This window comes from Wyeomyia smithii, chromosome 3 (assembly GCF_029784165.1).
Source record: "Wyeomyia smithii strain HCP4-BCI-WySm-NY-G18 chromosome 3, ASM2978416v1, whole genome shotgun sequence".
Lineage (NCBI taxonomy): Eukaryota > Metazoa > Arthropoda > Insecta > Diptera > Culicidae > Wyeomyia > Wyeomyia smithii.
In genome coordinates this window covers 240,768,642-240,783,598 of record NC_073696.1, presented here as the reverse complement: position 1 = coordinate 240,783,598, position 14,957 = coordinate 240,768,642, and the positions used below count along the sequence as shown (strand labels likewise).

Here is a 14,957-nt window from a genome sequence, read left to right as displayed (position 1 = left end):
ATCTCATGAAGGCATCTTCAGCTGTTGTATAAATCGCTGTAAGGTATTATTATAGTTATTATTATAGTTATTATTTATTATTATTTTTTTTTCTCTGCACCTCCGCTGAATATTTTGTTGAATACCAAACCTTAACAATGAAATTTTGAAACTGCTTTACGTTTCTGTCACTTTTCGAGACAGGGAAAAGATCGTTCTAAAACACTTTGTACAATACATAATACATAATACCAATTGGTGTGTAAAATGTCTTAATTTACCCGAATATTCACTTTTAAGTATTGAATTTTTAAGTATTGAACTTTTAAGTATTGATATTGAATAAAAAGTAAAAAAATGCACAAAAATTGGTCTATATTAGCCGGTTCTGTTCAGATTGCGCTGACGTAAATCAAGTAGGTATAAAATTGCTCCACAAATAGACCACCGCTGAAAATGCCCTAAACTTATTTACACAAGTGCGGACCTTAACCGGATATTGAACATGTTTTCAATGTAAATAGATACTCTAGTGTGTGATGTTCTCAAAAGTCTCTCATTAAATTCAGTTGAGGTATACGTGTAACTGGTATAAACATTGTTGCGAATGAACGCACAAAAATTTGTGAAAGATTCGGTATGAAAGATCACATGGTTATAATTATTCGAAATTTATTGTATACATATTTAATAACTTTTCATTTGTTCACAGATTATTTCACATTAGAATAAACAATGGTTGGATCAGATCTGCAGAAAAAAAATAATCTCATTAATTTTAGAACTACACATTTAGTTTTCGGAGCCATTATTTTAACAACCATCATCTTTTATACTGCGTTGAGCCCCAGGCAGTTCGAAATCGAAACGAAACGTTATTTCGAACCAACACCCAACAGCTCTGGGAAGAGTTTTCCGTCACTTTCTGCTAATGCTAACGATACGCTCAATGCGTATTTAATACAAGACAAGTTGGCTTTATTTACGAATGAATCAACAGTTAAACCAGAAATTATTCTTAATAATATACAAAAGATAGTTAAACTCTTCGAAGCTATAAAATCTGAACGCGCAGTGTTACATCATTTCACGTTGAACAGAACAGCTTCACCCAAGTACGTAGACGATGCAATGAAGAAAGACGCGAAGGTTACAGATATTTACGAGAGAAGACATATTTTTCCGAACAATGGTTCCGTCCGACATTAAATTATTGATTTTGATTACATCAGCACCAACCCACAGAGAGCACCGATTGTCAATCAGACAATCTTGGGGACATTATGGTATAAGACGAGATGTTGCAATAGGATTTATTCTTGGTCGTACGCATGATCAACCTGTAGAAGATCAACTATCAGCAGAAAACTACATGTACAGCGATCTGATTAGAGGGAATTTTTTAGATAGTTACAACAATCTTACACTGAAAACTATTTTCTTGTTAGAATGGACAAGTATAAATTGTCCCGAAGCAAGATATCTGTTGAAAACTGATGATGACATGTTTATCAACGTACCAAAGTTGCTGCAGTTTATTGAAACACACGCAAGCCATAAGCGGTCCATTTTCGGCCGACTAGCGGAAAATTGGACACCGGTTCGCAATGAAGAATCTAAGTACTATCTGAGTCCAGAGCAATATTCCCCTCCATTATTTCCACCGTTTACCACCGGTAAGTTTCTTTATTTGTTAAACATTCGTCTATATAAAGTCTTAGTTATTATGCACTTGTCAATGTATCCAAAAACTACGACGAACTATCTCTGCGAAGTTGTGTGGCGGTGTGCCGAGGTCAAAAAGATCTTCCATTTTGGAGGAAGACCAGCAAGCTGATCCGAATTTAGTACGGTGAACCGGGGTTGCTGCAAGTCACTTAAGTCAAACCTTTTAGAAAAGTGGACGAACGAGAGCACAATGCTGTGTCGATATAATTTACTTTCCTCTCGATTATTTCGAAAAATTTAATAAGATAGGGTAACGGGGGTATTTTGGCCAGCTTTGGGAAGTGTTCGCACAGTTCATTGAAAACAAACACAATTTTTCAACATAAATACCTACTCTATTATACCATTGTTAAAAGCTAAGTGTCTATTTTAATATACACCGTTCAACAATGCTATATATTAAAAAATATCCTAGAAATATCAAAATTTCTACGAAGTGCTAAAAACATATTTTGGTCCACCAAATTTTTACTTTGGCCCACCTTTATATCTACAGACGTGTATGGAAATAGTTCGGACTAATTATATTTAAGATCATCATCGGTATTTTTAAAGCAAAAATAGTGGGTTTTAGGAGAACATTCTTCTGCTGTGAATTTTTGTAAATTTTAGGCATCTAAAAATGAAATGATTTGGCTCACAGTGGTTTGACAGGCATTCTCATCTAATTTCATATCGGTAAATGTGATAAATTAAGAAGTAATTACCTGTAAATTGTCACAAGCTGGTTCTTTGTTCACGTGCAACGGCCGAACGGTAATCAAAGAGATGTCAAAACTTGGCATGGTCAAAATATGTTTGCTTCAGAAAAAGGCAAACATATTTCAGCCATGCGTTTAACCACTTTTTCAACTTTTTCCAACATGTTAGAGTATACAAACTGTTCCTATGACATTTTATTGATGTTACTACAACAACGAATTGTTTCAAAAGCATACATATTTGTTACAATAGCTTCCGGACGTTGACTTGTATATTACCACTTCCTCTTGACTTTGGGTTGACTCAGCCATGACTTTGAATATGTATGAAGTAATTTCAAAATAACACTACCTAGAGCCAGTTTTTCGCCGAAAATTATAGTGTAGTATGATTCTTAGGTGTGTTATTCAATGTTGCATGTATAGTTTTCTAATATACATTGATTTCTCAGATAAAATGCGTAAAATGTTACCGGGTGGGCCAGAATATGCATGTGGGCCAAAATACCCCCGTTACCCTACAGCAGGAAGATTAGTCGGGCCTGTTTTCAAACTGTGGGGAGCTTGCCCTGCTCGGAAGTTTTGTTATAAATGTGACATAGACCGAACCCTAAAACGTGTGCACAGGGACATATTGAAACTGTTTGGATTCCGTCGCGTCCTGTAGAGTACGAGTGTTTTCGAAATCTGTGCTCGCATGGCAAGCTCGCAAGCCGGCGATTGTTGAATGTGGCCAAATCATCTGGAGGGTGAACGATGGTTACACCATTATCGACCACCAGGCGGTCCGCTGTAGTATCCATAAACCATCATAACACGGGACGGTAAGCAGCGGATAGAATCAGAACTCCAACCATCTGCAAGTCGACGGTTGCAGGGCGGTTACCAGCGATGCTGGAGTGGATCATTGAAGAAAACTTCATGCCACGAACCAACTTACGAACATCCAAAACGTGACTGGCGGCAGTCGTGCAAAGACAGGTGTAAAGGTAAAAAAGCAAAGCCTTGGTGCTACATTCCGTATCGGAACTCGACCTTCTGTTTATTATACACAGACTTCGCAGCCAACTGTTGAGTGTACTGGACAATTGCGGGGCTAGCGCTACGATCCTACTGACAATAACACAGTCTCTCCCGAGCCGAGACTCGAACCTACGACGACTGGCTTGTTAGGCCAGCATCGTACCTCGAGACCAGCTGTGAGATATGGTGTAAAGGTGTAAAGGTAATGGTTACTAATAAGGAACGCATCGTGATCGCCAACTCCCTAACATGAGTAAAAGAGAACACCGAGTTTGGCTAATAGGACAGTCATAAAGTGGCCCTGGGTGGTTACAAGTAGCAATGCAGAGGTGCCAGGATGACTACCGACAAAGGCTGCATGCCGGGAAAACCACCAGACGACCCATCAGCATATAGATCTATCACCACACCAATGTGCTTCCGGAAAGGCATATCTACGGTAGATGCTGACCACAACGTCGCCAAAACGGCGAAGGTAGCACTCCAGTGCAAGACATGATCAATCGCTATTGCGCAATCGTCATGCTAGGCAACATGGAGAGGGTCAGAAATGCGTCCCAATCACCGCAGGGGTACCGTCAGGTTCCATCCTGTTTTGTGGAGTACCATGTATGACGGTGTATTGAGCTAAAATTCCCTGAAGAAATTGTGATCGTTGGACTTGCGGACGACATAACCCTAAAGGTCTACGCCAAGCCGATCAGAGAGGTTGAGTTGACAGCGCGTATAGTATACTCAACTGGTGCGGTCGAGGACTGTATGTATTTCATGAAGCGAGTGTTGACGTATCATAAGACGGAGGTCAAAGTTACGAATAATCGCAAGTCTGTGCAACAGGCGATTATCAGTTTCGGAGAATCAACTATTTTTTCAAAGTGATCTCTAAAACTCTTGGGGTAATAGTCGACCACAAACTCACGTTTGGGAGCCATGTCGAGTATGTCTGTAAGAAATCCTCAACGGTTAACGTGTGAGGAAAAAAATCCGAACAACTTTTAAATTGGTCTACGATTTCGAAGTGCTGCACAAATCGAAAAATTCCTTTCCACAAAATGAAGATCCACTTTTATATAACTGGTAACACAAACAGTCGATTCTGTCAAGTGACGCTTAGTTGAAAAAAAAGGCGTGGTCGGAAGAAGATCGTCGTAAATTGATTTGCAATTTTTTGTGAGCGAAATAAAGAAAAATCTGAAAATGAAGTGTTGCACTATTCTAAAGATAGAAAAAAAACATTCATATACATTATTGACAAACTCTTCGAGTATGGAAATACCTTCATAAGAAAATCTGGTTCCGGACGAAAATGCACTTTGCAAGAGAGCAAAATTCGAGCGAAGTTGAGAGCGGAAACGCCTGGTCGGTCGGCATATTCATATCGTGAGCTGGGCAATAAATACCCGATTGATTCAAAAACGATGAACAAGTAACTGCATGAAATGGGTTTAAAACCTTAAATATAAGTACCATAAAAATGACAGAGTAGTGTTTTGGCCAGACCTTGCATTGTCAAACTATGATAATGCAACTTTAGCGGACTTGCGGCAAGACAATATCGGGTTTATTCCGAGAGGATATAATCCTCAAAATGTGCCACATCTTCAGTCTATTGAAACTTTCTGAGCAAAAATGAAGCGAATGGTCTACCATAAAGGATACAGAGCAAAAAACGTCGATTGTTTGATAGAAAAATTAAGAAGGAGCTGAAAACAATTGAAACATCCAGAATTCAGGATACTATAAAGCAAGTACCCCACAGGATCAGGAAATCAGCGCGATGTGGAACTGAGTTTTCCTATGAGGTTTGTTAATAAGTTACCTTACTTGAATGAACAAACGAGTATAGAAAAATAAGTTGCGCAAGATTTTAATTTGTAATTGAAAGTTTGTTCGGATTTTTTTCCTCATACGTTATAATAGCAATAGTTGCGGCAGTATCTCGTAAAACAGATAACAACTTGGTAGTGTAATGGTGGCAAAAAACCGAATGTTTTGATGCATCACTTGAAAGCAAACTTAACCAAATACATACACTGTTAACGGAAATAAGTCGTAAGTTACACAAAATTAACCCAATATTAAGGTTTGAACATTTTCGCAATTTTGCCTGCCGCTCTTTGTCCTTTGTATTCTAATATCATTGCTCTTTGTATTCTAATATGATAGTAAATAGCTGGTGTTGTTTTGGGAATACCTCACGTTAAATTATTACTCATTCATATCAATTACGGTACTCTGTCTTCCAGGCCCCGCGTATTTGATGACTTCTGACATAGTTCCGGAATTGTACAACGCTTCTTTATCTCGAACATTTCTCAAGTTGGAAGACGTTTATATCACTGGAATAATAGCGCAGCTTTTGATTATACGCAGAGTGAACATAAAAGAGTTTTACAATCAAAGAATAGCTTTCAGTCAATGTAATATAAAACAGTCTATTAGTATACACATGGTGATACAAATCGAACAATATGAATTATGGAAAATGTTGTCATGATTTTGTGATTTTTATTATATTTTTAGTGTCAATAAATCACTCTTATACAATATTGTAGCTGTACGTCTTCTCTTCAAAAAATGGGTTTCCGAACAAGTTTTCTAGAGAGTGTCACTTTTCAGCAAAACCAGTTCCAAATACTTTCCAGATAATATCAATTAAAAATTAAAAAAAACATGGCATGAAACTAAATTCATGTTGAACAGCAATAGTTTGTCTTAATTTCAACCCAATATAAAGAGGGCCAAATACCATTCTGTCAAGTCAAGAAATATTATTATTGTCGCAATACATTAGGGGTCGGTTTATCGTTAAAAAAGCGTAGTTTGGCAAGAATTGAGAAAAGCTTCGATAGTGACGGTTCTTCTGCGTTGAAAAAATTTAACCGACCACTTTAGATTTAAATGGAACTTTGCACACGTATTTGTCTTAGCAAACTGAATATTTTCCGTTGGTGGACAAATTTTTCTGATTCAAGAGTAGTTTTTTGAAAGAGAGCTGAGTCTGCCGAATGCAGTCATTGCGAAAATCATGCAGAAGAATCCATGAAATATAAATTTTGTTCCTGTGCTCGAGTTGGTCCAGTCTGGGAGCTCCTACAATGAAAAACTACAAGGTATACAGCCCTAGGGGTTGTATGGAATGGTGACGTAGGACTAAATATTTAATATATGCTAAACTAAATATTATTATATGCTGCGCTTAACTGTTCAGAGGTAACACTACCGTTTATTTTTGATAGTCGTTATTTTAAAACTAACGATGCATGAATACATGAAAATTTTACACTAGTAGTAGTTGCGAAAATTCTCATAACTCTTATCTTCAAGCATCTATAGTTCTGAAAAGAGTCGCGTACCTTTAACAGCTGCACTGCTCTCGCTTATGTGTAACAAACTAAACTGAAGCTGAATTTTCTACACGCAGTCTTTTGTATCGAGTTCAGAGCAGATTTTTGCAATTAAGGCGTGGCTACGTAGCTTCGAGAAAGAGGAACAAACCAAAACACCTTCGATACTACTGAGTGATTTTCATAAGCATCAAAAGAAAGGTTTTGCTTTCCCGATGCGCAAATCACTCTGGTTCTTAGATTAACTAATTTTCGTTTCTAACAGTTGACTGATAACGGTGTTCGAGTGAACACAAACAAACAATTAAACCGGAAAATCACTCAATTTAGCAGTGAAAATTCTTGAAATGAGGGTTATGTCTTGTTGTGATAAACTATTCATAGACAACACTACCGTTTATCTTTGGTGCGCCCTGGTCGTTATTGTAAAACTGATTATTGAGAAATAGATGGACATTTCACACTAGGAGTAGTTGTGAAAATTCTCGTAACTCTTATCTTCAAGCATTTATAGTTCTAAAAGAACCGATTCGATAATCTTCAGCTCGAAATGTATGCTACAGAATGCTGATAATCACACCACCACCGGTAGCATCGATTATTTTGTTGGACGCGTATGAAATTTGCTCTCCGCTGTGCCAGCAAAATATCCTGCAGCGTACGATGGTTATTGTTGCTGCCGTGTGCAGAATACAGGTAACATGCTCCGCGGGGCCTGGAAGTTGACTCGTATGCAGCTCTTGTTTCTCAATGTCGCAAAGCTTTAACAGCTGCACTGCTCTCGCTTATGTGTAACAAACTATACTGAAGCTGAATTTTCCACACGCAGTCTTTTGTATCGAGTTCAGCGTAGATTTTTACCATTAAGGCGTGGCCACGTAGCTTATAGAAAGAAAGAGAAACAAACCAATACATCTTCAATACTACTGAGTGATTTTCATAAGCATCAAAAGAAAGTTTTTGCTTTCCCGCTGCGAAAATCACTCTGGTTCTTAGATTAACTAATTTTCGTTGCTAATATTTGACTGATAACGGTGTTCGAGTGAACACAAACAAACAATTAAACCGGGAAATCACTCAATTTAGCAGTGAAAATTCTTGAAATGAGGGTTATGTCTTGTTGTGATAAACTATTCATAGGCAACACTACCGTTTATTTTTGGTGCGCCCCGGTCGTTATTGTAAAAATGATTATTGAGAAATAGATGGACATTTCACACTAGGAGTAGTTGTGAAAATTCTCGTAACTCTTATCTTCAAGCATTTATAGTTCTAAAAAGAACCGATTCGATAATCTTCAGCTCGAAATGTATGCTACAGAATGCTGATGAGCACACCACCACCGGTAGCATCGATTATTTTGTTGGACGCGTATAAAATTTGCTCTCCGCTGTGCCCTCCAGCAGCTGTGCCAGCAAAATATCCTGCAGCGTACGATGGTTATTGTTGCTGCCGTGTGCAGAATACAGGTAACATGCTCCGCGGGGCCTGGAAGTTGACTCGTATGCAGCTCTCGTTTCTCAATGTCGCAAAGCTTTAACAGCTGCACTGCTCTCGCTTATGTGTAACAAACTATACTGAAGCTGAATTTTCCACACGCAGTCTTTTGTATCGAGTTCAGCGTAGATTTTTACCATTAAGGCGTGGCCACGTAGCTTATAGAAAGAAAGAGAAACGAACCAATACATCTTCAATACTACTGAGTGATTTTCATAAGCATCAAAAGAAAGTTTTTGCTTTCCCGCTGCGAAAATCACTCTGGTTCTTAGATTAACTAATTTTCGTTTCTTATGTTTGACTGATAACGGTGTTCGAGTGAACACAAACAAACAATTAAACCGGAAAATCACTCAATTTAGCAGTGAAAATTCTTGAAATGAGGGTTATGTTTTGTTGTGATAAACTATTCATAGGCAACACTATCGTTTATCTTTGGTGCGCCCTGGTCGTTATTGTAAAAATAATTATTGAGAAATAGATGGACATTTCACACTAGGAGTAGTTGTGAAAATTCTCGTAACTCTTATCTTCAAGCATTTATAGTTCTAAAAAGAACCGATTCGATAATCTTCAGCTCGAAATGTATGCTACAGAATGCTGATAATCACACCACCACCGGTAGCAACGATAAAATATAAAATTTGCTCTCCGCTGTGCCCTCCAGCAGCTGTGCCAGCAAAATATCCTGCAGCGTACAATGGTTATTATTGCTGCCGTGTGCAGAATACAGGTAACATGCTCCGCGGTGCCTGGAAGTTGACTCGTATGCAGCTCTTGTTTCTCAATGTCGCAAAGCTTTAACGGCTGCACCGCACTCGCTATTGTGGAACAAACTAAACTGAAGCTGAATTTTCCACACGCAGTCTTTTGTATCGAGTTCAGCGTAGATTTTTACCTTTAAGGCGTGGCCACGCAGCTTAGACAAAGACAAACAAACCAAAACACTTTGTTGAGTCAAAATATGTAGGCAGTGGAATTTATTTCGTCCATGTTATTGTTATCTGTGCTTGGGAAGCAAGCCAAGAACAAGGGAAATGTATGGGAAAGCTTGACCTTGGAACTTTTCACCTTTTTCCACCATTAAGCAGTAAAGCAACAATGTTGAACATAATATCAAAAAATTGTTACACATTTTATCTATCCACCGAAATATAAATGACTAAGATGCATTAAGTCGTTCGCTTGCTATAACCGTTTGAAATCTGACGCAACATTTGCCAGTTTCATTTTCATTTTCACAAAGTGTAATCTAGTATAGAAAACAAAGACGTAGTCCTACGTCAAAATCACCATCATTTTGAATAGCTGGAGACGACTCTCTTTCGAGGACTTAATCAAACCGGCTTTAAACAGTATTAATCGAAGATAAAGAGTGGAAATCATGAAAATATTCATAAAATATTTGTATTATATTAACGTTTGTAGTAATGATAGGATAATTAATTTGCAAGCTTTAGAATTCCATTTAAACTTATGAATTATAACAAAAAACAAATTATACACTGTTGACCAATAAACTAAATCTTACAAAAAAAATTAACTTACTGCATGCATCGGTTTTCATGTTAGTATTATTAATTCAAATCAGAGTTGAATTTTCCTTCAAATTTATTTTTTTGTTAGAATTCATCATTATTCCAAAATTAAGTAAAAAAATATTTGGAATTTTACTCTCCCGAGCCGAGACTGGAACCTACGACGACTGGCTTGTTAGGCCAGCATAGTACCTCGAGACCATCTGGGAGATTAGCTCTTTAGCTAAATGTTTCAGAAATACTGATGAAATTCCGTCTGATCCCGGACCTTACATGTTTGATCTGACTCTGAGAAAGTTGTATAGTTTTGATGAGAAAAATCAGATTGGACCTCGAAAAATTACCTTCAATTACATGCACAAAGGACACAAACTGTATTACCACATTGTTCATCGGTCTGTTTCCTAATATGTAATATTAAATAGTTTCATCGTTTAAAACTTCAAGTATAACTGTTAAGCTGTAATCAAAGTTCAGATGTCATGTCAACCGCCAAGAATGTGTTAACAAACATTGTAATTAAAATATGTTTTTGCACTAAACTTTTGCAAAATTTAATCAGAAATTGAATTATTTTAAAAGATTTTGACTCACGCTTGACGTAAAAAAAATCATTGATTCATGCTTGAAGCAAGAAACCATGATTAACGAGAAACAATCAACATATGTGTGAAACGCCTCGTGTTCGTCACAAAAATGTTTTAATAATTTTGAAGTAGAGCTGCGTCTCTAAGAATATTCGGCTGCATGGAGGTGTAAAATGAAGCTTATAGGTCAACTTAGTTTTCAATAAATAGATGAGAAAAAAATTAGTTTTCAATAGGTTTCTTCGAAATGCAGAAAATTATTCAAATTATTGTACTTTAGGAAAACACCGAGTCTTGTTGAAACGCAGATTTCGACCTCTGATTGATCGCTCAATGCTTGCTTTCCCTGTCACGGTCGACAGAATATTATACCCAGTAAACCGGGAATGCACTCTTCGGGTTGTACATGAGCATGCTTTTGCTCAAACCAAACAGTTTACTAGTGGATGACCACTAGAACGGCCCCAACTAAGTAGCAACGGATATCAGCAGCGGCAGCGGGTACCAGTACCGGTAGTGATAGCAGCGTCAGCAGTAGGTAAGCGGCACTACTTCCTGTAGTAAGTCAGTTGCCTGTGTGTGGTAGCGGTAGCACCAGCGGTAGGTCCGAATGCTGGTAATCGAAACCTGTCGACCGTCATATATTCAGCGTGAAAACAGCTTTTCACTGTGTTTAAAGAAGACCCAATATTGAACTGAACAATAAAATGTCCTTTTGAGGACACATTAAATACTCAGTTAAAGTGTTAATATTTTTGGGTACCTGCAGCGGGTATCTGTAGCGTTAGAGGTGGAAGGAGCGTCCACTATAGGTGCAGCGTCACTTCCGTTAGTGAGAAAATAACAAAAGGGTTGTGTACAAAGCCACGAATGCAAGGTTGACCGAGAACTACATAGAGCTGTTCGTATTTCTTTTAAATTCTTTATTGATAGACACTGAGGTTACGATGGGCTATCTCATATCTATGTTAATATCCTTTATCCAACAATTATAAAATCAAAATCGAGTCCAGATGCTGTTTTGAATCTTTTCAGTGTCAAGTAACGCAATAAACAACCTCTAGGTCAACCTTGCGGTTATGGCTTTGCGTAAACCCTCTCAGTTTTTTAGTGTAGGATCTCAAATTCTATTTTTTAGATAATTCTGAATAAAAGTTTAGACAATTCCCTAGAAGTCATCTATTGACAACTTTTCTCACATCGATTTCTAAAAAAAGTAAATCCAGATATTTTTTCAAGTGTGTAGGGTTACTTGGTTTAGGGAGGCCTACACACCCACACAAAGTATTATTGGATTCTTGTGCTGCCAACATCATTTGCATCATTTGTAGAAATTTGGTCAAAATGAAAAAAAAACAATGAAGAGCAATAAAATTCGTTTTTCACGCTATCCGATTGAGCATATGTTCTCTACAAAAATATTTTTAATCAAAATGGAAAAATAGCGCAAATTCATAACGTTTATATTTTTATTTTTTATCGCCACGACACCAAAACCCAATAGATATTCCGCATAAGACAGCTGCTACCAATAACCGCCTGCTAATTAACCAACTGCTTAACATCGCTTTTAAACTCTGGTATTAAATTTATTGAAACGAAAGTTTTGTCGCGAATCGTTTGAAATAAACAGGAAACGGGACAATTTTATTGTGACTCGCCGTGGAATGAAAGTGTGATAATTATCTGTTTGCTGAAGATTGCGTCACAATTGGGCACACTCAGTTTTTTTTATTATTATCACGAAAACACTCTGCAATACTCCAAAACGATATTCACGCAATTTGAAAGCAAAATTGGTTGTTCTAAGCCTTGCAAGGTGCTTTTTCAACCCAACAGCAAGCGCGGTTTTTGTGTTTGCGCTAACCATTGGGTAATTGTTATCCAATTGCAACTGCATTCGCAATACCCTTATTTGCTCATTAGATGCGATGGGTAGCATAAACGATAGCACTTTACCGCGACCAGTTTCAATAAGCGAAAGGATTGGTGCAACATTTTGTTTACCGCTGCTGGCTGGTTATTTATTTTCCTATTCGCCTCGGTGGAGAATCCAATTATGCACACGTTGGCAGAGTCACTCACGCTTTCGTCCCATTTAGCATCTCTCTCGCTTCATGGGATAGCCGCTTAAGCACGCAGCGCAGCAAAACAAAAGTTTTCGATTTCCATCCCCAGGCGGCGGAACGCACACGTGCCCGATGGTACTGTGCGCGAATATCGGTTTGCAATTCCAGCGTAAACAAAACCGTTACGATGTCAATGAGGCACCGATTAGGTAACCATTATTTTCCTTTCGCTTCAACGCTTCAACATAACGAAAACCTATCGACAAGCCAAACGCAAACACAAATACGATCGATCGATTCGAAAACAGTATTTTTCTGGCTCAAAAACTGCGGTGAAGCTGGGTGGCTTCTGGAGTGGGCTTTTGAAAGCTCGCACTTGTGTTGCTATTGTTTGTGGCGTGAGATCACTAGTAAAAGCACTCGATCAGACCGTTTTCAAAATTGGGCACACCACTTCACTTGCGAACGGGTCGATGATAATGTACTGATTTTCTGGCGGCACTAGAATGTCGACTCAATTTGAACCCATCTCTTCAAGCTTCAAGGCTCTTCAAGCTACACTGAGGCTCGTATTAGTTTGTTGAGTTAATCGGTACACAAGAGCGGCACCAAGCTAATTGATGACTCGAATAGGACAGAGCTCTACAAAACGTTATTTTTATTTCACTCCTATGTTTTGACGTCCAACATATGAGTATAAAATCGACCAAAACTGTATGTGAACACAAGACACCCACGGTTTCAACTATTTCAGATTATACGCAAATTATAAGACATTTTTAATATAGAGTAGCCGTAAAAGTTAACTAAATTCAACATGAATAGATTGCTCAATTCATTATTCAAGTCGATACAGGTAAGTTTTAGTGGTTGTGAATAGTTATCAAATTGAAATCATTTTATATAAGAACTAAAATGTGATGAAATTGAATGAAATAGGGTGGATTATTATAGAAGTTAGGCATTCCAAAAAAACATTAGGCTATGTTTTCGAAGTTGGCACAAGTTAAATATTTTAGCCACTTATGAAACACTTTCTGCCTAAAATTACATTGAATGTTAAATGTTTACTGTACAAAAACTAAAGTTATTCATAATGAGACGATTCTTTATTGGATTTGCATGTTACATTTTTTGTTTCTGTGGTTTTCCTTACAATGTATTTCACCCAAAGAAAGTTACTTCGAGTGAAATTAAATAGACGAAAGATCACATAATATAATTCTGAAAAAAGGATCAAAGCTGCCGGCTTTCTCCTCATAGTCCATCGCACGTTTGCATGCCACGCAGTCTGTGCTCGCAGTCTTGTTTTACTATCTCATTATGTATTAGATAATCGCAAAAACCTAATAATCGCTCCATGAGGCATTGGGCCACACCATAGCTGCAGTGAAGCGATGATCAAATTTCCGGACCAACAATTAAAACAACAAACATTCTCTTCCGCACACTCAATCTAATTTCCCCGAAAAGAAAAAAGAGGAAAAAAATTACTTAATACAACAAAGAAAACCCCCTTCATCGCCGCTGAGTGTGTAGGAAGCCCGCCCCAAGCAAGGCCTCTAGACATACGACCGAAACTGCACGCTCCGTCCTTCGCCTGCAGTCTCTCCGGAGGCGTTAGAAGTATGCCGAGTGACCCCCGCACAGAGGAGAGAATGGATGAAAATCTGGACAAAATTGCATTGAAGCATTTTCAATTCCAAACGTAGAAAAAGGGCCATTTTTGTCTTAACAACAAGCATGGTTGCTTCTTCATTAATCGTGTTTTCTTCGATGTAAAAGTAAAGTTTGATAGGGGTATATTTCAGAATTAATCGATGTATTTTTGAATAAAGACGTAACTTGAAAACTACATATTTATTCAAAACAAAAATTGACGTTAAAGACAAACCAGTAAAAAATAGAAACAACGACTTGAAGAAAAAACTAAAAGAAACGTAAACTTAGCTAAATTTTCAATAACTTCCTACATTCTTCCGTTCTTAAGTTATTGCAATCTTTCATGAAAAACGGCGATCAATTTTAAATTGGTGAAAAGTGTACTATGAAAGCATTATCTAAAACCAGTGCTAGCAAATTTCATATTTTCAATATTTCTTGTACATTATCCGTGTAACCAAAATTGAGCCAGACTTGGATACTACGCAGCGTTTACAAACACTATATATTAAGGCTTAACGAAAAGTTAATAATTTAATCAAATTCGATATAGAATTATTTTGTTTATTGTCATTCTGGCCAATTAAACCACTTTTGTCAGATTTTAGTGCGAATTCATGACTCTGTTCACCTATAATTATATTCAGACAATATTTAGCAATTCTACCCTAAATTGACATTCCACAAATGTTTGTCTATGCACATTTATGCTTTTTGATTTAAACCTAATTGAATAAAAAAAAATCTACTAAAACTGACATTTTCTTTTTTGTGAGTCTGTCTTGAGCAAAATTTTGGTAATTTTGGGTAATGCATTGGAAAAATA

General features: G+C 37.4%; 2 protein-coding genes across 6 annotated transcripts in view; one reads left to right on the top strand and one right to left on the bottom strand.

Annotated features, from left to right (window-relative positions):
* The window catches only part of LOC129730008 (actin-histidine N-methyltransferase), a 186,037-nt gene that overhangs the window by 35,981 nt on the left and 135,099 nt on the right, over positions 1-14,957 (bottom strand). The gene's annotated exons all lie outside the window — the stretch shown is intronic.
* Positions 1,040-5,928, top strand: LOC129732955 (beta-1,3-galactosyltransferase 1-like). The gene is made up of 2 exons (XM_055694433.1): positions 1,040-1,655; positions 5,678-5,928. Exons 1-2 carry the CDS (start codon positions 1,169-1,171, stop codon positions 5,926-5,928), a joined length of 738 nt encoding a protein of 245 aa, XP_055550408.1. The 5' UTR covers positions 1,040-1,168.

Coding starts and splice junctions, on each gene's coding strand:
- LOC129732955 (XM_055694433.1), top strand. CDS start 1,169: ATGGTTCCGTCCGACATTAAATTATTGATTTTGATTACATCAGCACCA. Junction 1,656..5,677: donor ATTTCCACCGTTTACCACCG/GTAAGTTTCTTT, acceptor TCTGTCTTCCAG/GCCCCGCGTATTTGATGACT.